This window comes from Rousettus aegyptiacus, unplaced genomic scaffold (assembly GCF_014176215.1).
Source record: "Rousettus aegyptiacus isolate mRouAeg1 unplaced genomic scaffold, mRouAeg1.p scaffold_m13_p_11, whole genome shotgun sequence".
In the NCBI taxonomy this organism is placed as follows: Eukaryota; Metazoa; Chordata; class Mammalia; order Chiroptera; family Pteropodidae; genus Rousettus; species Rousettus aegyptiacus.
In genome coordinates, this window is record NW_023416286.1 from 35,211,424 (window position 1) to 35,235,447 (window position 24,024).

The 24,024-nt window shown below is 37.2% G+C and overlaps 1 protein-coding gene across 1 annotated transcript in view; it reads left to right on the forward strand.

The window, feature by feature from the left end:
• Positions 1-297: 297 nt before the first annotated feature.
• The window catches only part of LONRF1 (LON peptidase N-terminal domain and ring finger 1), a 28,897-nt gene continuing 5,170 nt past the window's right edge, over positions 298-24,024 (forward strand). Inside the window, exons 1-10 of the mRNA XM_016133167.2 lie at positions 298-1,114; positions 11,235-11,353; positions 12,362-12,484; positions 15,208-15,357; positions 15,874-16,114; positions 16,200-16,296; positions 17,573-17,687; positions 20,845-20,966; positions 23,423-23,581; positions 23,704-23,866. Of these exons, the coding sequence (XP_015988653.1) occupies positions 397-1,114; positions 11,235-11,353; positions 12,362-12,484; positions 15,208-15,357; positions 15,874-16,114; positions 16,200-16,296; positions 17,573-17,687; positions 20,845-20,966; positions 23,423-23,581; positions 23,704-23,866 (2,007 nt within the window). The 5' untranslated portion in view covers positions 298-396. The remainder of the gene's footprint in view (positions 1,115-11,234; positions 11,354-12,361; positions 12,485-15,207; positions 15,358-15,873; positions 16,115-16,199; positions 16,297-17,572; positions 17,688-20,844; positions 20,967-23,422; positions 23,582-23,703; positions 23,867-24,024) is intronic.

Below are 24,024 nucleotides of genomic sequence, written 5' to 3' on the forward strand. Positions count from 1 at the left end.
TTGGCAAGGGAGGCGAAGGCCATGGAAATCCAGGCCCCTTCGGGCTTTGTTCGGTTACAAGCCAGACCCTTCTTTCGGAAGAAGCCAATTAGAGCCCAGCTGGGGGATCATCTGACCCAGCGTCCCCCGCCAGGAGGGGCTTCGAAAGGGGCGGTGCCAGCCAGCCGGCCCCCAGAAGACGCGGCCGGGGGCGGTGCGGGGGAGTCCCGCGAGCGCCCGCGGAGCCCGGCCCCGCCCCGCGCCGGCCAGGCCCCGCCCCCGGGGCTTCCCGGGCGCGCGCCGCCCCGCCGTGTCCGCGCGCCACGCCCCCCTGCTCGCGGGCCGCGTGCGGAGCCGCGCGTCCCGGAGGCTCCGGGACCGGGGCGGCGGCGGCGGAGCAGCAGTGCTCGGTGGGCCATGTCTTCGCCGGCCGTTGCGAGGAGCTCCCCGGGAAGGAGCCGGGAGATGGCCCCCAGGTCGCGAAGCCGAGGCCAGTTCTGGGACGTGGGAGGCGGCAGCGGGAACCGGCTGGAGCGCGCGGCCGCGGAGTCGGAGCGCTGGGAGCTGCTGCTCCGCCGCGGCGAGCTGCTGGCGCTGGGCGGCCACCTGAAGGGAGCGCTGGAGGCGTACGCGGCGGCCCTGCGCCGCGGGGCCCCGGTCAGGCCGGAGTGCCTGGGCACCCTGGTGGACTGCCTGGCGCTCAACTACCGGCTCCGCCACGGGCTGGGCTGGAGCGCGACGCCGGCAGCGGGCGCGGACCCCGGCGCGGGCGGGCTGCTCAGCTGCCTCGGCTGCCAGGACTTCCTGAGTGAGCCGGTGACCGTGCCCTGCGGCCACAGCTACTGCCGCCGCTGCCTGCGGAGAGAGCTCCGCGCGCGCTGCCGCCTCTGCCGGGACCGGCTGCCGCCCGCCGCCGCCGCCACTGATGCTGAGGGCACCACCCCGCGGCCGCCGCCTCTGGCCGCCGCCATCGCTGCCTCTGGCTTCAGAACCAGCGTCGTCCTCAACCACCTGGCCGAGAAGTGGTTCCCAGGCCAGCGGGAGCGAGCCCGGGCGGCCGGCCGGCTCGGGGAACTGCTGCACCAGGGGCGCTACCGGGAGGCCCTGGCCGCCTCCTGCGAGGCGCTGCGAGCAGGTGACCGCGCGGGGATGCGGCGCGGGCCCGGCGCACCCCACCCTCCTGTCCCCGATGGGCTGGCTACCCACAGCTCCTCTGCGCCCTTGGGGGGCGTCCCTGTTTCCCCAAGGCCGCCCGACTCGCGTGTCTTGGGTCTCGGGGTCCTCCAGGGTGTGGGAAGGGGCGGCGCCCCGGGGTGCTTCGGTCACAATGGGGATCGCCCTCCGAGCCGACTGTGACGCGGCGCGGGGAGGGGCGCACCGGCGCGGGGTTCCCCCGTCCGCGGCCTTGCGGTCGGGCGGGTGGGTCCCGAGCGGAGCGGGAGGCCCGGGCGAGGCCGCCGGGGTGCGGGATGGGTGGGAGCTGGGCGAGCCCGAGCGGACGCTCGCTTCCTGTCGCGGTCTTTCCGGTAATTGGCCGTTCGGGCCGGCCGGGTCCGCCGCGAGGAAACGACAGCCGGGCCCGGGAGAGGATCCCCAGCTGAGGCTAGGTGGTCAGCATTTACCTTCGTCTCCCACAAAAGTCACCGGGGCAATTTGGACGCCGCGGGAGGGCAGAATTGCATAAGCTGGTGGTGGCGGTGGTGGTTGGGGGGGGGGGGGGAGGGTCGTTGTGTAACGGGTGACGTGCTGTGGGCGTGGCGGGAGCTCCGCGCCCTGCTCCAGGGGGCCCCGCTGGCCACTGAGCTACGGGCGGGTGCCCCAGCTGCTCAGGGGAGTTCAAGTCTTACCTGAAATTGCCTGCAGAATTGGTTCCTCTTGATAATTTCAACCTGCCTATTTCATATACTTATTTCGTAAACAAGTGCTTAGTTTCGAATACACCTAGTTCATGGTCAAGATGAAGAGATAGTCTCATCGAGTTCTTCGCCACGCTTCTATTTACCTTTCTACTTTTGATCACGCTGTGAGGAAAAGCCTGTAGATATTTTGTATATTTCTTCCCCCTTAGAGAAGCAGCTTGGACTCCTAACCAAGGTTAACATTCCCCTAAAGGTGAAGGAGGACATTGCCAGACTTACCTTCTTTAAATCAATGGTCCTCTACCAGGAGGATTTTAGACCCAAGAATCATCTGAAACAATTACCTGAAGACGGTTTTGGTTGCCACCCCTTGTGGGATCGGTGCTAGTGGAGGGAGGTCAGGGATGCTATCTAACGTCCTACAATGCACAGGACAGCCTCCCACACAGTTGTCAGGCCCAAAATGTCAGTAATGTCACTGTGAAACCCTGTGTGAAATGAGCACATTTCAAGTTTAGCATCTATATTGGCATGAAAATACTTGGGGGAATAATCCCCAAGAAATAAACATCTAAAATATAAACCGATGTTAGGTATTAAGTAAATTTATAAACTATGTAACTGAAAGTATTTTGTTATGGTTCTTTTACCCTAAGTGCTTAGTCATTTTGAACTAGTGACAATACATCAAGTTATTTAATACCTTTAGAGTGCAAAGCATAAACCTGGAGTATTGTTATATTCTTTCACTTTTTATGGAGAGTAGGGAGTTATAAAATAGAATAGAATGATAGACCCAGAACAAGACAGACTGGAATACAAAATTCTGATGCAATTTTGCCTCTGGGTGAACGAAGTATGAGAGGAGAAGTACAGACCATCTAGGAGATGGTCTTCATTTTAAAAATGAAGAAGCAGAAGCTAGGGCAGTAAAATGACTTGCACACAGTCACACCGCTAGCTCATTGTAGAGGCAAAACTGTCCTCCAATTCTCCTAAATGTTGGACTAGAGTTCATCTTGCCTGTATAGTTCATCCAAAGAAAATGTTTAACTTAAATTTCCAAGGAAGTATTTTTGTCACTATTAAATAAAGGATGAAACTTACCAACACCACCATTCAGTAATATGATTTAGTGATATTTGACTTCTTAAATTAGGCACTTCATAAGAATTCAGGTCCTAATCTATGGAAGAACAGTAAGCACATTTACTAATTAAGGTCTAGCTTAATGTTCTATGACCAATAATCCTTTAATTAAGGAAGATTCTGAGCCTTGGATTGAGAATATTGCTTTTAACAGAAAGACTCTAAAAGATCTACTCTTTAATTTTTTTTTCAATTCGCCTAGGTTGCAAAAGGGAATTTTGCCCATTCAACTACTTACTATACTACTTTTGCATGAGTAGACCCAAGTCTCTTGACTTTCATTTTCACCTCGTTAGCCTAGTTCCCCGTCATTTTTAGGTCTTTTGAAAAGTGTTAATTCCATACTTGAAAATATGTCTGAATGTGTTAATGAAGACAACTTTTTTCATCATTTGAATTCCTAGTACAAAGTAGGAGGGAAAAAGTCTTAGAGCTAACAAGTTATAATTGGTAAAGTACAAATAGTATGTGTTTAACAGTTTATGAGCATAAATAAAAATATTTAGAGTTATGGCTGATTAGGCTTTAACTTTTTGAGAGTTAGCTAGTTGGCTAGATAGGCATTTGGAATCTATACATAATTGTGGTTGTAGTTACTGATGATACTTTCATTATTGTTCACAAAAAACTTCACTATGATTTGTGTAATTCTTATAATGAAACATGTAAATACTATTAACTAGAAAAAGTGATCTAGTCTACAGTTAGCCCACACACATCCAAATTTATCTGTCAACAAGAAAAGCTTGAAAACCTTTGCCAAAATCAGAAGTTTCCCATTGAGATTACATAAGTTTCTGTTGAATTGAAATATATTTAGATAACACTTAATCCATTGATCTTTTGATATTAACTCTCAGATGTTTCATAACTTTCTGTCTTTAGTATTCAAGGTTATTATGTAAAAGTATTTTCTGCATTGAACCTTTATACTTGAATCTGTTGAAAAACTCCCACTTTGTTATGCTGTCTTCCTTCCCTTTAGTTTTAATGAATTTTTACACTGACTTGCCTCTTCCCTTTGTTCACCCCACTCCCCCTAAAGAAGACAACAGAACAGTATAATTTACAGTTCAAACTGTTTTTTAAATAATAAAGGTCATAATGAGGAGAACATTTTATTTAAAATACATGGAAAAGGAAATTTTTGTCTTTATTAATTATATAGTTGCCAAATACTTAAAATTCTTTATATCATTTGATCTTCACAAAGACTCCTGTGGAGTATTTTTATTCTCAGAAGGAAATTGAGGTACCTCAAGCTGGGGAAGCAGTATGCCCTAGTGGTTAAAGCTGTGTGTTCTGGGAGCTAGCTACCTGGGTTTGAATCCTACCGTAGCCCTCCACTTACTCTCTGACCTTGGCCTGTGGTCTAACTTCCCTGTTTTGGTTCCCTTATCTGAAAAGCGAGAATAGTATCTACCTCATAGATACCACTAGTAATTCCCTAGACTTAAGGGAGTCAAAACCTGTAAAGTGCTTTGAACATGTCTGACAGAGTAAATGCTCAGTAAATATGAATTAAAACACAGTATTTTTTTACAAATGTAAAAGTTGCGCTATGGCTACAAGATGATTTAGCTAAAGTTGATATCTAAATGTTAAGGTCTGTTCTTTTCTGCCACATTAATAACAGTAGTGAGGGTTAAACCCTGATTCTAGCTTGCATATGTTAATTAGTGGTAACATTTTAGCCTTCAATAAAATGCAGATACCGCAAGGCTTTAGTTATACAAAGATTAGTCGAATTATGGGTAAATACTGAATACATTTAAAGAAAATATAAAGGGTTTTTAATAACTAGCTTAACATGAAGAGATTTGGATCTAATTGATCAGTAAACTGTTCTCCAAAGGACTTGAAACAATACTGTATCAAGAGCTAATCTCATGTCTTTATTAACTTGTTTTGAAATATTTTGTAATAATAACAATAATTATTATTTATTGAGCACTTTTGTCCCAGGCAATGTTTTAACTGTTAAGATGCATTGTCTTTTTTAGTCCTTATAACAATCTTAAGATGTAGGTGTCACCAGCATTTTATAGATGAGAAGAGACTGAGGTTCAAAGAGTTAGGTATAAATGTCCAAAATAGATCTGAACTCAGATCTGAATCCAGTGGTTACTTTCTTAATTAGTATGCTAAACTAGTATTTTCGGACTATTAATCAATCACTAATAGCTTGTCAATTGGCAGTTTTTAGTTTAACTGTGATAACCAAGTCCTACTACACTGAACTTGGATAAAGAAGCAAAGACATTTGTTTTTTTGGTTAGCTATTGAAAATTTTGAAATAGTTTGACATATAAATCAAAGAAAAAGAAGAATGAGAAAAAGGATACGAACATGGAATTTTATACTTACACATACAATCTAAATAGCTAATATATGGTAGTTTTAAAGGTCAAGCTCACTGAAGAAATGTGCATTAAAATGACACTTTTTCATTTGTACTTTTCTGGGGACCAAAAACATAGAGCTTGTGGGAGTATAAAATAAGTAGTTTTTATAAAAGGAGGGTTAGCAGAGGGAATTGAAAACTTGGTATTTCTATGTAATTTTCTACAGTCATTCAGCTTTATAAAAAATAAGGAACATATAAAGGCATATAGATGGATGTTCATTGTACTGCGTTTTATATTAGCAAAAGCTAAAGTAAAAATTGCAGAGTAGGAAATTTTTTAAAGATTGTTTATATAGTAGAATACTTTGCAACTATTAAAAATCATGTGGACTTAATTTCATTGGTGAAAGAGCAGGTTATAAAAATATATATGGTGTACTTTGTAAAACTCTACATTAAAAATGTAATCACAGAGAAAAAGTACAGGTTATATGCCAACACTGGTTATTTGTGGTGGGAAAAGGGTTTTAATTTTTAATTTTTTATATTTTTCAAATATAGAAATATTTTTCAAATTTTGTAAGTAAACATTTAATAACTTTTGTAATTGGAAAAAAAGTTTCTTAAAGATGAACTAAAGAAACAACCTGTAGTTTCCTATTACTAATCACAAGTCCCTAAGGATTGAAACAAAGATGAAGAATCACAACTGGAGAACTCTCTGTCCTCAGCCTGTGAAATGCCTTGGAGAGCTTAAGACTAGTTTCCTCAGATGTGTAGTAGAATTTTATTTCAAAAACTTTATTTGCCTAATGACTCACAATATTATTGGGTCTAAGAGAAGAGAAAATGAGCATGAATTGAAGAGCTTAAGCAGACAGATTTTAATAAATTTCCCCTAGTTCAGCAAACATTTAGCAAAGGCAGGACTTGAGGATACAAAGACAGGAAATAATAGAAGGAGCTCAAAAATAGATTTTATAATTAATACTATGCACATACAGTGTATAAATGCAGTCATAATAGCAAACACTTAACAGTGCTTACAGTGTAGCCTTTTTGAAATATTTTGCATGCATTAACTTATTCTCTTGAATAACCCTGTGAAGTAAATACTGTCTTAGCATGGAGGTGACCAGAAAGAACTCTGGAGCCAGACTGCCTGACGTAGAATCTTGAATCTACCACTTACTAGCTGTTTGATTTGGGGCAATTTACTTAAACTTTCTGTGCTTAGTTTCCTTATCTATAAAAATGTGGACAATGCTAGGCCCACATAGGATTGTTCCAAAGGTTATAAATCATTGAGATTAGTACATAGTAAGCAGTGTTTCTTAAATAAAAAATACATCTTAAACACCCTTAATTTTATAGCCAAGGAAACTGAGGTATAGAGGTGTTTGGTAATTTGCCCCAGGTCACAGCAAGTAAGTGGAGGAGCCAGAAATTGAATCCTGGCAGTTTTGACTGCAAAGCTCACATTCGTGATCTTTATAGTACCCTGAGTAGAGATAGACTCAGAAAAAAAGCATACTTAGGTGAGCTTGTGGGGTGAGAAAAAGTTATCCAGACAAAGGGGAAGCAGGGTGATATGACAAGGAGGGAGCTTTGTGAGCAAAGGAAGGAGACATGCAATTGAGTGGTGTTACATGGGGCAAGTGAGTAGTTAGGCCTGTTGGGACGTAAAGTGGTAGGTTGGTAAGAGTAGGAAGAAGCCAGGCGTGGAGTAACTTGTACATTGTACTGAATACTGAGTTTATCTCATGGATGATGAGATAGATGGGGTAAAACTGGAGGCAGAGAGGGCAATTTGCAAGCTATTGCTATTGTGTTAAAGAGATTTCAGGAGCCTAAATAAGACTATTAATAGTAGGATTGAAAAAGACCAGAAACAGATTTGAGAAACATAATAGGAAGTAAAATTAACAAAGTTCAAAGTTTGATTTGGGAAGTTAATGGTGTTTCTAATAGAGAATACAGTGAAAAGACACATTTGTTGTTGTTGGAGGTTGTTTTTGTGGGACACGTACTGAATTTAAAGAAAAGTGCTTCAGGCAGTTAGAAATTAGATGAATCTGAAGGAAGGGTGAAAAAAATCAGACTCAAGATAAAGATCTGGGAGTTAAATCGTTTTCAGTACAATTAGCCCAAACCACATCGGTATTTATATTTCTTCACTTTTTCAACAAATTGAGTCCGAAACGTGCCAGGCATTTGCTAGGCATGGTGGATACCTGTAGTAGTGGACTGACAGGCCCCTCCCTGATGGTGTGTGCAGTGAAGTGACTTGTTCACTCCAGGTCCTCAAGGCCAGGTAGAGAGCATACAGTAAATATTTGTTGACTCTTTCAAACTTGAGTTAATGACATAGCCAAGGCTGATTGCTTTTTTCAATTGCCTTTCAGAAAAGTTTACATGGAGGGCATTCTGTATGCTTTGGCTATTCAAAGGGCCTCAATTCTAGCATTTGGCTCTTTTTTAGAATTATGGGGTGACCGAATCTTTTTTAAAAAGTATTGAGAGTTTGAACTTAACCTGATGAGGTTTTTTTTTTTTTTCTTATAGTCATTCAAAATAACCTACTAACAGTTGAAGTTCTCAATAAAAAGATTACCTACAAAAACTTGGAGAGCAAGAATTTTAAAATCTGACTCTCATGTCATCTCTTCTTAGGATATACCTCTTCTCATCCCAATAGACACTAAATCTTAGTATCCCCTTTAAGGAGTCTCAGTAGTCCTAGAGTTTTTGTGTTGAGAGAAGAGAGGAGATATAATCTTTATTTTGCTTTGGTCAGAGTGGAGAAGTTTGATTGGGTTTTCTTAAAGACAGAGAAGTCTTCTCAGTTACTTCCTCCAGTACTGCCCTAAATAAGCTAGCTATATGAAGGTGACTCTTGAGCAGCAAAGGCGTTGAGGAAAGGGTGTGGTATTCAGTAGTTCTAGATGTGCACTGCATCAAGTATGAGACAATCGGGACTTGCTGTAAAAGAAAAAAATGAAAAATTTAAAAGCCCAGTAGAGGATCCAAGAGTGGAATAGGCTGCTGGTTGTGACAGTGAAGTCCCTCTCTCTGGAGGTGCTGGAGTGGAGGCGGGTCTCAAGGATGTTGCTGGAAGCTCCCCAGCTGTGGGTGGAAAACTGTATGTCCTGGGCTGCAGTCCTGTTTTTACAACTGAGGGTTTTTTATGCTGATGCATTTACTACTCACTCTTAGACTATTTTGGCAACACTCCTCTCCACTTTCTCAACCCCAGTTCTGCTTGTCAAATCAGGATTAGATGATGCAGTTTCACAACAAAATGAAATTTTCTAATCAGATAATAAGCTCCTTGACAACAGGGATAAAGTAGAATTCTTTGAACACCTACAAGGTCTAGCTTTGTGCTAGAACTTTTCATCCTTGGTTAATCAATCATATTGAGCTTTCAATTTGTATGAGTTTTTTGTTCAGAGATAACGATTTCCAGTTATATTGCTTTAAGAGAGAAAAGACAATATTCTAGACATGTCTTTTATTTAGGAAGTAAGACATATTTTCATGTAATATTAATTTCATTCTTCTTTAAAATTTTTCACATGTATAAATTTGAGGGAACACTATAATTCCAATTCTCAAGCATGAGCAATTGAAAAAGGCCCTTCTAAAACTGGAAAGCCACCTGGAAAAGAATGAAACTAGACTGTTGTTTATCACCATACACCAAAATTAACTCAAAATGGATTAAGGACCTGAATATAAGACCTGAAACAATAAATTGCATAGGAGAAAACATAGAAACTAAACTTAAGGACCTTGGACTTAAAGAGGATTTTATGAATTTGACCTCAAAGGCAAGGGAAAATAAAAACAAAAATGAATGAATGAGACTACATCAAACTAAAAATCTTGCATAGCAAAAGAAACCATCGACAAAGTAAAGAGACAACCATCTGAATGGGAAAATATATTTGCAAGTAATGCCTCTGATAAGATCCAATATCCAAGGTATACAAAGAACTCGTGCAACTCAATAACAAAAAAACCCAAATGATCCAATTAAAAAATGGGCAGAGGACCTGAACAGACACTTCTCCCAAGAAGACATACAAATGGCCAACAAACATGAAAAGATACTCGGCATCACTAGCTAATAGGGAAATGCAAATCAAAACCACAATAAGATATCATCTCACACCTGTTAGAATAGCCATTACCAACAGGACAAGTACTAACAAGTGTTGGAGAGAATGTGGAGAAAAGGGAATCCTTATACACTGCTGGGGGGACTGCAAATTGGTACAGCCACTACGGAACCAGTATGGAGGTTCCTCATAAAACTAAGAATTGATCTATCATTTGATCCAACAATCCCTCTACTGGGTATTTACCCCAAAGACTTGAAAATCCATATCCAAAAAGATACTTGCACACCGATGTTCATAGCATTATTCATGGTGGCCAGGACGTGGTAGCAACCAAAGTGTCTTACGATAGATGATTGGCTAAAGAAGCTATGGTACATATATACAATGGAATATTACTCAGCCATAAGAAGAAATGAAATATTGCCATTTGCAACAACATGGATGGACCTCGAGATAATCATGCTAAACGAAATAAGCCAGACAGAAAAAGTTGAAAATCACATAATATCACTTATATGTGAGATATAAACTTAAAAGCAACAAATGAACAGGATAAACAAGCAGAGACTCATGGACATGAACAATAGACTAATGGTTACCAGAGGGTAGGAGGGGAAGAGGGAAGTAGATGGGGTAAAAGGGGTCAAATACGTGGTGACAGAGAAATCTAATTATGGACGATGAACAGAGTGTGCCGTATATATATGCCGTACTGTTGAATTATGCACCTGAAACTTACTGGATTTTGTTAACCAATGTCAGCATAATAATAAAAGAAAAAGGCCCTTTTAATTTAATTGTTCGATTGAGAGTTATCTATAAAAAAGCAATCATTGAAAACTAGAGTAAGTCATGAAACTATTAAGGAGTTTCATGTTGTTTTTTTTAAATGCGGCATTATGGGTCTTTGTGCCCTTCTCACAATGATTGTTTTATATGCATACATTTTTGGAAGCTTCAGAGATGAATAGCTTTAAAAGTCAAGTTAACATCATCTGTAGATAGACTGAAAATTAGTTTCTTGCTTAGACTTCTGTTTTAGAATTTATGTACCTGTAATAATTGACTATATTATTGAACGAACCAGTGGAGTGTCTAAAATTCTGAATGTCATGGAGACATAGAGGATAGTGAAATTAACAGCAAAGTTGTTTTTCTTTCCTCAGGAATGTTTAAAATTCAGTCTATTTCGAGATAGTCCAATACTGTTCTTGCTGCTGGCAGGAATTAAAATTTTGACCTCTTAAATAAAGTGACTGTCATCAACCCATTTTCTCACAAATCAATATTATTATATACCTCATAAGATCGAACCTTGGTCAGTCTTTGTTGCTGTGGGAATTCCATGTGTAGTAGTTATACATATGGTCATTTGTAAATGAAGATTTAGAAATTAGGGTATAAAAAATTAAGATTTACCATAAAAAGACAAATCATCTAAACATCTAAGACATGTCCTTTAAATCTGTATAAAATGTCCTATTTTAAAGAAAATATTTGGTTTCTTAGAGTTGATTATTCATATTATAAAAATTTTTCAATGTTCTTAAAAAACAATTTCTTCCACTAAAATAGTTGACATAATTTTGTATAATTTAGAGATGAAATTCATCATATAAGTAGGTTGCACCTATACTATGGTTGGTTCACAGCCTTTGGTTTGGTGGTTATCAACTGGAACCACTAAGTCTGTTCTTAAATCTAGCTTGATGTATTTTATGTATTATATAATAATCTTTAAAAAAACAACCTTTTATAAAATATTTATTTCAGAGCCCAGCGACTTGACTCTAAGAATTTACAGAGCTGAATCATATGCTGGTCTCCAAGAGTTTAAAGCGGCCATAGAAGATTTAAATGCAGTTCTCTTTCAACTGCCAAATTGGCCTGAGGTAAAAATGCTATTTATCATTTGCATACATTTTAAAATTTCAACCGTTGGCAACATGCATTCAATTATGGTTATAAGTTATAACAGAATGGACTGTTGGACTCTAAGTAAAATATCTAGAGTTCTTGAAATCCTAGGTCAATACTTTTAATAAATATCATCTGATAATTTTTTAAATTATAAGAAATCTTTGTTTCCTAACTAAAGAACAACCTGAATTCCAGGCACAGAAAAAAATAAAGACTTTACAAAATTTTCTCAAAGAGATAACAACTGGCCATATTGAGAAGATGGGTACAAACTGATCATTGGAGGTTTATTAATGGAAAGAGAAGAGGGTCCTTGAGGCTGGCAAATTGATTGAAGCTTTTTGATGGGAACCAGACGATTAGACAGTGATGTAATACAGTAGGTGGGGTAAAGGAAGTTAGTTGCCATATTGTTTAAAAAAGATTTGCAGCATGTATATAATGTTATTTTCCTTTTCATCTATCTCATTGCCAAGGCAAATCAGTCCATCTCTCAAAAATGTCTTTAAGATAGAAGTTAATCTTTTTTGTGACTTTTCCCTTAAATCCAAACTGTGCCTTTGAAAACAGGTTAATAAGGATTCTCTTAGGTTATAAATTAATAAGGAAAGCGATGCAAAATTCCATGATGGCATGATTGGTTAGTACCAGGCAAATATATATTAAGAATAAGAGGAAAATTTATCTGTATGGACAACTTTAAAAACTTTAAAAAGAACCCTCTGGACTTACCACTGAAGTGATATAATTAGAAATGTGATTTTGAAGTCATTTTCTTGGCCTTAGTTCTTCCCTAAGTGCTTCTGCAGGTTAGTATATAAATGTACCTTGGAAATGTGCTGTGTTCCTCAGAGTCATTCAGTTTCAAAATAAGCATCTCTGAGAAGTTTTTGTTTGTTTGTTTTTTTACTGGATATTAGTTGTTTGAAAAATAATTCTGTCAATAAAAGTTGTTTGTGCATATGTGCTTTTTATTGAAGGTCTACTTTCGGAAAGGAAAAGTACTCCATGATGCTGGTTTTTTAGGCGATGCCTTACAACTATTTCTGCAGTGCTTAGCCCTTGATGAAGACTTTGCACCTGCAAAGGTAGAAGTAGAAAAGGTAATCCGTTTACTAATTATAATAGTTCAAGGCAGGGCTAAGGCACAGTTCTTTTGGAAAAAAAAAATGCTAATTAGAAAGTTGGGATAAGAACATAAGGAGTCCATAAGTCAAATTTAGTAGCAATTTGACAAGTGGTTTTCAGGTTTATATACTTAGTGTATTGAGTTCTTACTGAAATCAGAACATCTCATTCACAGATATTTAAATGTATTATTTTTGCTTAGTTATGTTTAGATGTTCCCTAATAGTCTGTTTGATCTGAGCCAGACTAATTATTCTTAATTAAAAATTGTCGTAATGATGTTCTTGCCCAGGAATTTTTATTGGCCTGCCTTTTGCCTTTCATTTCAGGTCTAAACTTTGCTTACTTTTTATAGATGCCTATAGTATTGCCCCAGTCAACTTGTTTTGTCTTAAAATTTTTTCTCAGTAGTCTATGTATTTCCAAAGTTTGTTCTCTGGTACATTAATAAATATTAAAAGAGAAAAGAGAAGGATATTCTTTGGGAAACATTTGGCTAATTAAGCAGGTTTCTTAAAACAGGTTTCTTTTTAGAGTTTTTGCAATGATAGCATGACAATAGCATTCAGCTTTTGTCAAACTTATTCACAGAGTATCTGGAAGAACTAGAGTCTTTGAAAAATTGTTTGAAAAAATCTACCCCAATGCAATTTCATTGTTAAGTCATGATTCTCTCCTCAGTGTCCTCAAACATGCCACAGTATTTATCACCTTTGTTGTGTTTCTTAAAGTGTGGCTTTTTGTCAGAATCATCTTGGGTGCATGGTGAACATAAAGATTCCTGGGCCCCACCATAGATCTTAGAAACTCTGTACTTGGGACATAGTTTAAAAAGTACCTTGGGAGAGTCTTACGTATCCATAAGTATGAGAACTTTGAAATTTTTCTCAGGTCCCAAATTCTTTATGAATCCAGCTAACATTGGTATATCCTCTGTGAGGTTTATTTTTATATACATTTTAACATACTGGTTTAAAAATTTTTTTTTTACTATTGTGTGTTTTCGGACTTTTCTGTATTTGTTAGTGTTATTTCCTTGGTAAGATTACAGACTTTTTAAGGGCTTATAATTTTTCATTTTCCATGCTATTAGTTATCCTTGTATTTCTGTAAATATTTGTTTGTTGGTTAACAAGGTCATGTACATGCAAAACAACTTATGCTTTGAAATACGGGTTTTTCACCAATATGCTTTTTGTAAATTATGGTATAATTTACATATAATGGATCCATAGATAATATAGTTCAGTGAGTTCTGAGAAATTGTAAACCCATGTAACAGCGCCCCCATCGAAGTGTAGAATATCCTTATCAGCCTAGACAGTTCCCTCATCTTTCCAGTAAACCCCCTATCTCTTCGCTCCCAGAAGCAACTACTGTTCAGGTTTCTAAAATAGTTTTGCCTGTTCTAGAACTTCATATTAGTGGAATCATATAGTGTGTACTCTTTTGTGTCTGGATTTTTTTCTTGACATAATATTTTTGAGATACATCCAGTAATTTAAGAATTTCTATTGTTCACTAAGTATTTCATGAACATACCACAATTTGTGGTATTCATAGTTAGTAGCGATTTTCATTTGAATTGTTTCCTGTTGCTGCTATGAATGTTCTTGTACAAGTCATTTTGTGGACATATATTTGTATGTCTCTTTGATAAACACCTAGGAGTGGAGTTTGCTGAGTCCTAGGGTAGGAATTTGTTCAATACATTTCTTTTAATAAGGGGAAATGTAAAAACATATACAGATTTTTTAATGTCTGTTCATTAAATGGGGTATTGCTTAAGCACCTACCAGATATATACACTTTTATTTATATTATGTATATTTCCTTTTTATTTACATTGTAATGATTAATGATTCATTCTGATTTTTGTATATTTGAGAGTTAGTATGGTCAAAAATCAAACATCCACATTTAAGCTTTAAGAACTACTCTGCTGTACACAGAAACAGCTTATTCGACAATCAAAAATTGTTTAATCCCTCATTTCTTTTAGCCAGGATCTTCCCCTATCTTGACCTACCCTGTTTGAGAGTTTTAGACGTATTCTTGGTAAAAGAACCCAGAAATGTTGATACCGCGGCTGCCTCCCGGGTTAGCTCCCGGCTATTTGGGGGCAGCTGCCGTTTGCTGCTCCCACCAAGAACTGGGTGGTGGTGCCTGCCGGAGCAGGTTCGTAGTTCACTGAGCAGCTAAACTCATTGTAAATTCGTGGAATTTTAGAATTTTGTAGTTAGAGGTTCAGGTTCTTTAGTCCACATAAACAGTCTCTATGTCCAGCCTAAATGTACATTTGGGTGAACCATGAGCTATTTGGACGGGATAGGATTTGCTAATCTTCAGAGGTAGATATTTTCTATTTAATATCTCCTCTCTTTATAATCCTTACATTAAAAAGTCAGCCTTTACCTTGGGTGACTTCTCAGGCTGCCTACTGAACCACTCCCATGCCTTCTTTTTGAATCATTTCTTTGAGATGACTTGGCTCCATTGAGGCACACTTTGGTTTCACAAGAGTTTTAAATCTATTTGGCTGTTCTTCTGTTACTTAATCCATTCCTCCCTTGCTCATTAAAGATAATGTCTGCCACAAATTTTCTAAAAATTCTTAGATATAAGGTAACTTTATATTAAATTATCCTTAACCAAACATTTTATATTTTCCATTATTTTTATAACATTTCTCTTACAGATTTTATTTGATTTGTTATCACCTGAAAACTTAAAAGAAGGCCTGAAAGACTCTTCCTGGAATTCATTACCGTGCATTAAAAACAAACCTTTTGGTTTTCCTTCAGTAATGGAAGAGTCTCATTCTGCTAGTGAGCTTAGCCCAGAGCAGGTAAGGGGTAAAGAGGGACTGTCAGAGGTTTACTGTTTTCGTTTCTTTACAAGTTAGGATCTTCACTTTCCTAGTTTCATGTATTAGAATCTGTTTAGGTACTTTTACTCTCTTTAGCTGTATCTTAATAGGATTTTTTCTATAGCCTTTTATTTTATACTAAAAATTTTTATGTAAAAATACTGTCATTAATCACAATTTTAGGTCACCTGAATGTCAGAAAACTTTTAGTCTCTTGGAAAATGGAGAACATTGTATTATTTTAGTTTTCTCAGGGTAAGAACAACTATGTTAGCATTGTTGCTTAAACCTCATTATGATGTAAGTCAGTTTGATATCTAGTGCTATATAAGTTTGGGAAAAGATTATCTACTTGCCAGGGTTTTGGAATTGAAAGTTGGTGCTGTTAAATGAACACTAAAATAAGACATCGAAATTTCATTTCCATTTGATTCTTGGCGAGAGCAGGAAAGGATAGAAAGAAACACAGTAACCCTTGTTACTGCATTTTTGTAGAACGAAGAAAAATCAGAGGTCACATCAGAGCCTGTCAAAGGAAGCCTAAATCGTGCTCAGTCAGCACAGGTTATAAATTCAACAGAAATGCCTGCCAAAGAGGATTGTTTAAAAAGAGTGTCCTCAGAACCTTTACTCTCTGTTCAAGAAAAAGGTGCTCTGCTGAAAAGAAAGTTGTCTCTTTTAGACCAGGATGTGATTATAAATGAAGATGGAAGAAATAAGCTTAAAAAGCAAGGAGGTAAAAATTTCACTACACTCATATAAAGCACAATTATTTATTTAAACTTTTCCCCAAAGATAACTTTGTCTCTTTGTTTAAATAGAAACTCCCAATGAAGTCTGTACGTTATCATTAACTTATGGTGACATCCCAGAAGAATTAATAGATGTCTCAGATTTTGAGTGTTCTCTTTGCATGAGGTAAGTAAAATTTTATAAAAGATGAATTTTTTATATTAATGTAAATAAAATACAGGGTAGATGAAGGTAATCTACTCTATAATAATAGGCAATGTCAAGTAACAGAAAACTAAAAATCAAAAGATCTGAATTTTAGTCCTAGATTGACCTTTGGACAAATAAAAATGTGCAAAACTTGGTTTTCCTTATTTAGAAAGGCCAGTATTTGCATAGCCTTTAACTCGATGTTACAAGAATCAAATGACTTAAATATAAAATATATCTGGGAAATTATGAAGTACTATAAAAGCTATGTGTACTATTATTGAAACTTAGATATAGCCAAGATTTTTAATTTGAGTACAGATTTTAACTATGTATCATATATATCTGATTCTATCTTGTTTATATATCTTAACTATAAAATCCTGATAAGTACCATTGGATAAGGATATTCATTATGTAAAATGCTTAGAATTCTAAGACCAATAGTGTTGAAAGAACATTTTCTATTTATATAAGTTGTGGTAGAGTCAGAAGAGTAGAGCATGAAGAGCCAGGAGCCCTGGTGCTGACCTCACATGGCCGGTAGTAACTAGGTGTGTCCCTGAGCAAGCCTCTTAACTCTGAGCCCAGGCGTCTTCGTTTGAGGCGAGGGGATTAGACTAGACAATTTCTAAAATACCTGTACCTCTAACAGTACTTCTAGGAAATTCAGAAGTGTTTCAGAAAAAAATTCTAATGTAAGCAAAATTAGTTTTTCCATATTATTTAAGTGTTACATACATTTGGTATTAAGCCTAATATTTCTTTAGGATTGTATTATAATATATAGTGAATTATTCCTTTTAATGAGTTTTATATTGTAAGGTTTCTACAGGCTTATTAAGGAAACTAATTTTAAAAAGATGAGAAAATAAGAATTTATACGAAACCTAATTAATAATTATTAATGATATATTTTACATGATTTATTTTGCACTAAGCCTTTGAAATCTGGTCTGCATTTTACATTTACTGCACGTCTCATTTAAACCAGCCATATTTCAAATGTTTAGTGCCACATGTAGCAAGAGACTGTTATGTTAGTACAGCTCTAGACGCTTGGTAGAGTGTCTGTTGATAGAGAACTTTTAAAAGGTTCAGGAGGGTATAATTGTATTTATCACTGCTCCTTCCCTTTTCTCCTGCCAACCAGACCTTCCTTCCTTCTCTAAATGGTTCTATTATTAGTTTATTTAATTTTTCCAATAGATAATTTACTGTGAAAATTAACATGTACTTTGGTTGATTTCAGATTGTTTTTTGAGCCAGTAACAACCCCTTGTGGACATTCATTCTGTAAGAATTGTCTTGAGCGTTGTCTAGATCATACACCATACTGTCCCCTTTGCAAAGAAAGCTTAAAAGAGGTAAGCATTTCAACATTTATCTGTTTATTGTTCTTAAGTTAAGTTTGGCAACATGGTTTGATTTCTTGTTAATCATAGGAATAGTGATTATTATATTCAGAATGAATTACGTTATATATGCTGAGTGACCAAAAAGAATAACGTTTCCTTACCCACATGTTAGTTTTAGAGGAATATGAGATTGGAGAGGGTAGGGAAAGCAGAGGTCCTGGACACCAAGTCCCATGTACTTAATTTTTTAAATAAAATGGGCGTGGTCAAGTACCTGGTCAGGAATAGTTCCAATTTTAGTGACAGTACTGGGTAAACCCAGCTGCTCTGCCTCCCACCCCCAGTAAAAAATTTCAGGCCTAGTCCAGCACCCTTAACATCTGGAATAATTCTGTTTGATAGAATTTCCTGCATCGATCTATTTCTGTATTGTCCAGCAGAGTAGCCACTAGCCACATGTGGATATTAAGTACTTGAAATATGGTTAATGTGACTGAGGAATTATATTTTTCATTTCGTTTAATTTTAATTAATTTATATTTACATAGGCACATGTGACTAGTGGCTACTGTCTACACAGCACAGCTCTAGAAAGTGGTAGACTGGAAAGGAGAGAGAGGCATTTGCCACATGCCTTCTTGTAGAGTCAGTGATCAGCTCTAATAATTTTGTTAGGAAAACAGCTAGATCCCTGGTGGGTATCTTCTGTAGCTGATGGGAGGACAACACCCTCTCAGTCTTTCAGGGATGATTGGAGCCCCTAAGGTGAGGCCAAATCCTTATAATCCTGAGCTCTAGTTGTGGGGTAGAATTGCTCGGGGAGAGCGATCCTGTCTCTGGTGACAAGATTGTTTAAAGAAAAAAAGTGTCTTCCAAATATGAATACAAATTGATAAAACCATTTTACTATTGAATATACATAGTTATTTTCTATGTAGAAAACACAACACTGTATAGATACTTTATAATAGCATATATAAATTGTTACATTTGATATGAGTCTTACATCATAAGCCGAGATATAAAACACAAACCGTGTACAGAATAATTACAAAGTCAGGAAACAAGATAAGCTTTGAGTTTGTTAGTAGCATTATCAACTAATGTACATAATGTTTTCGGGTGAAGTACTCTAAATTTGCTGTTTTTCCTGTGTTTCCAGAGTTTTTAGATATTCTGAAATCTACTTTTTCCCAGATTAACAATTAGATACATTAAATTTAGAGATATCTTTAGAAATGTCTGGAGTTTGAAGGAAAATAAAATAAGAATATTATTTTAAAATGTCATTAACATACTATTTAAAAATAACTATCCTGTGCCCCGACTTCAAAGATACTCTGTATAATATAATTTGTAGTCTAAATATATATTTAAAAAAAAATTATCTAGTTTCACACTTTTTGTACTTGTCGTTTTATTTTGCTCATTTTTTCATTTGAATATATTTTAAAGATATGATTTTTATAGTAGTATAGTAACTAATGATTTAACATTTTTCTATTGTTGGATTTGTGAATTGTTTTGTTCTCTCTTTTTTTTTATACCATGCTTTACATCTTTTACTATTTCCTTAGGGTAGATTCCTGGGAGGTAAATTACTAGCTCAAAGGTCATATGTTTATAATACTCTAAAAACCAATTCCCAAATTGCCCAGGTCCCTAGACATGTATACATTTAGATTCCCATCAGAAATGTAAGAGATGCTATATTTTCCCCAATTTAATATAATACATGAGTATTAAATTTTAAAATATCTTTATTTAATAGAAGATGGTAATAAAATGAACTTTTATAACATCTGTAGTTTAATTTTATAATACGCTTGTTAGTTATCTGTGTCTATATAATCTATCTGCTCAAGAGTACTCCTCTCCATCCTGTAGCCCAGTAGTTCTCAAAGTGTGCTCCCCTGACCAACAGCACCTGTACCAGCTGGGAACTTGTTAAAAATGCACATTCTCAGACCCCACTCCAGAGCCACTAAATAAGAATCTGTGGGATGGTGTCAGCAGTCTGCATTTTAACCAGCCCTGATTCATGCTAAAATTTGAAAACCAGTACTGTTACCCATATCCTAAACTCTCATATTTCTTACTCTATTTTTCATTGGATAATGACAAAACCCTTCTTTATGCTTGATCTACAGATTAAAGGATAGCTTCTCTTTATCTTATTTTATCATTATGTCCCAAGAGGTTTTTCTCACTACTTTTATTAAATAAATTTGTATTGGGCATTTTATTTGTGCAAAATTCTGTGCACACCCTCTGACCTGATCCTTACTCCTATGCCCTGTGTAGTTTTTAGTTACAAAGATTCACTGTTTCCCTGTCCATGTAATCCAGTGCAGGGTATGGTAACTGCCTTTTATATGGTAAGCACAGTAAAATGTGGCATTCTTAAGAGACAGAAAGATAAGGAAGACTTTATGAAAAGGTAAAACTGGAGCCAAACCTTGCAGGATAGATAGGCTTTTCATATACAGGCATGAAAGAGAGGACTTTTAGCAGTTGGAATAGGGAATGACCCAAAATACATGAGGGCAGCAATTTTTCAGAGCATTAAGGGATTGGTGTAAATTTACAATTTTTTTATAGAGTCAGGAAGATCATATATGAAAAAAACCTCTTGATAAGGATTTGAGTGATAGTGGGGTGAGAGTGGAAGGGGAATCTGAAAGAAAAATTACTTGGAAACTGCCACCGAAATTGGGAACAAAAGGAATAATCTTTGCCTTTCTTAAATAAGGCACATGTATTATTTTATTTTATTTATTCCTTATCTTATTTTTTTTTCTTAGTTAAAATGGCAGTTTTAGGTACCCATGAGCTGTCGGATAGAAATTGGCTATTGGTGTGGGAGATGTCAGGGGCATGGCTGACAGCTGCTAATCAAGAATTTGTGACCAAAGCAAGAAACAGGTCTTATGTAGAGTGCTTGGTTCAAGCTGCAGCCATGGATCTTTGTGCTCTTGAGCAAAGCCTTAGACAAGTTGACGTGTTTAGCATCGTCTGCTGTAAGACTCCCCCTCGCTAATTCAATTAATTCAGAACCGACTGTATAAATATATAATAAAGGTTTTACTATATCAATTAAAACTGTGTTTCCTGTTTTATACTGTAGGAAAAAAGTATTGGAATGTAAAATAATATTGTCTTTTAGTATCTAGCAGATAGGAGATACTGTGTCACACAGCTGTTGGAAGAATTAATAGTGAAGTATCTGCCTGATGAGCTGTCTGAGAGAAAAAAAATATATGATGAAGAAACTGCTGAACTCTCACAGTAAGTTTCTTCTCATAAAAATGACCACATTCAAATTATGAACCACTACCCTTTAAAATAGTAAGGAGAAAACTTCTCATGGCAAGCTAGATCTGGTCTTTAGTTCAACCCAGTTTAGTCAAAGGGATATTTTAAACAAATATTGATCAGCTTCCCCTATCCTCAACAGACAGAATTTTTTAAGTTAATTTGGTAACTTCTAGGTGTTCTTTTGGGAATTATTGACTCAGCTCTTTGCACTTTCACAGTGTTTTAGATGGGGGAGGGGTTTCTTACAGTGACATAAGGCATCGGAATCGAGAGAGGTGGAGCTGGGAGCGGTAGTTGCTGGGAACAGCAGCCCTCAGGAGGAAGGTTGAGGATAAATGGCCTGGATTGGCAGGGGGTTGGTTAACCATTTAGAGGTTTGGAAGGTGGGAACTTGAGGCTGAAATTGGAGGGGGGTGTTACTTAGGGACCAAATTCTCTGTTAGTGAAAATGTTGACTAGTAGCAGAATTGAATTAAGATCAGGAAGGTGAAAAACCTGGAGGTAACTTTGGGGTTTAGTGGTACAGACCTTTATTAAGAGAGCATAGTGGCTAATGGGGCTGGGGAGGCTGGACCTGGTTTTGTTCTTCTGTATACCTTCCTTTCTTATATTTTTCTTCTCCCTTTCCTTTCTCTTCATGTCTCTCACCAGTCACAGTCTATTTAAAATTTCTTTCATAAGTTTTTAGTTTCTTAACTTTTTTCTTTCATTTTTTTTTTAAACTAGACGTACTGAAGGACAAAATTGCAGTTTTTGTATGCTGTTTTTGTTGAACAATTTTTGGTTTCCATTATTTTTCAAAATATAAATTGAACATTTTATATTTCACACTTTCTGAGTAAAAGTTAATTGTACTTGCAGACTTTTCTTTTTCAATACGTGTCCACCAGATATCTTCATGGGGCCAGTGGCCTTCAGCAGAAGAAAGACTTCCAATCTTTTCTTTATAAAAATTGATATTGTCTTGTCTATTTATGTAACTGAGATTTTATTGTATGATTTTATAATAGAAGATATTCTGATGTGAGGACTATAAACTTTTTTGATGAATATTACAAAAAGCTGAATGTAAGAAAGTTGCAGATATACTTTAAAAATCTTAAACATAATGACACAACCATACTCCCCATAGAAGAGTGGAATCCATGAGTGACAGAGTTGTAACATGAGGGGAGTTGAGTGTGATGGAGAGAAGCTTGAGGGAATCTTGCTGCTACTACTGAGCTATTTTTGTTAAGAAGTAGCTCATCCCCTGGTACTTAGAAGTTTTGCTAATTAATAGGTCTACTGGGATTTTTTCCCCAGTTCTTATGTTCATAAGAGGAGAGCTCAGTGATGGTAGAATACACAATTTTAAAAATAGAAGAACTAGCACTTGTATATTAAACATGTTTTGATTAAATAACTTATGATGTTTTTGAAGAAAAACTAGAAAATATAAACGAGCGGGGCGGAGGATGGGGAGCCATAATCTATAACCTAAAGGGAATCTCCTTTGGCATTTCGGCATATATCCTTCCAGATTTTAATACATACATGCACGTTTTAAACATAGATGGGAACATTTTATTCACATTATTCTATAACCTCCTTTTCACATTAGACTTTTAAATTTAGTATCCCATTTTATAGTTATGTCATAATTAGTCCTCTCATTTTGCTTAAGTTTTGGCTACTATACACACGGTGCTTCATTGAACATGCTTATAGTACTTGTGGAGAAAAAACTGAGCCTATGGGTTCAAAGGATATGGATATTTTTTAAAGTTTTGATGTATATAGCCAAATTCTCTTCAGTGTGGTCGTACTCTTTCAAAACCCTGCACTGCCATTTTCCCCATACCCTTGCCAAAGCTGGGCATTGCCTATATCCTTATTTTCTGCCAATCTTGCAATGAGAAATGTATCATTTTAATTATCTGGAAAAAATGTTATCGATTTTTCTGTTTTTGATAATTCGAAAATATTTTTTAATGCCTAAGAATTTTTAATGATTTGCTTTTTGTCTTTCATGGGAGCTCATTTTTTCTTATGATTATCTAAGAGTAAATGAGAGTGTTATAAGGATAAAAGATACTAGCTCTGTCATGTTACAGATATTTTAAGCAGATTTTTAATATAAAATAGTAATTATATCGATTGCTTTTTGATTCATAAAGACACTTAACTCTATATGATAACCCATTATATCTCAAATTCAAATTGACTCGTATAAATTAAAGGATCACAAGCAGATTTTTAGTGTTAATGTTGTATCAGTGTGAGCTTCATAAAGGGAATGCCTAGTTTTGTTCTTGCCAAGAATAAAAGTCACCTTATTTAGAGCTAATTTCTTTTTGTTTTATATTAATTTATTACTGTGGCAAGCTTCAGTCATTTTGATCTTATGCTCTGATATAAAATAATGAAATTTTTCTCTCTTTCAGCTTGACCAAGAATGTTCCAATATTTGTTTGCACTATGGCCTACCCCACTGTGCCTTGCCCTCTTCATGTATTTGAGCCAAGATATAGATTGATGATTCGAAGAAGTATACAGACTGGAACTAAACAGTTTGGAATGTGTGTCAGTGATACACAAAATAGGTATGCTTTTTGTTAAATGTAAATATTTAATATTTTTATTTATAGTAGAACTTTCTTTGAATATTGTCGAGAGCTTGAGTGCTTGTTGCTTGAACTTCTATGTTAATTAGTTTTTCTTTTAGTTTTGCAGATTATGGTTGTATGTTACAAATTAGAAATGTACATTTCTTACCTGATGGAAGGTCTGTAGTTGATACAGTTGGAGGAAAGCGGTTTAGAGTTTTAAAAAGAGGAATGAAAGATGGATATTGCACTGCAGACATTGAATATCTGGAAGACGTTAAGGTATTACAAAATACTCTTTCCCGGCACACTTTGGTATACTCTGTCCTAAGCATTGTGCAGGCATCCAGGCCATCATATGTGAGGCACGTAAAACAGTTCTTCCTGTCAGAGACCCTCATTCGTACTTACACAAATTAGATCCCGATTACCTTTTTCTT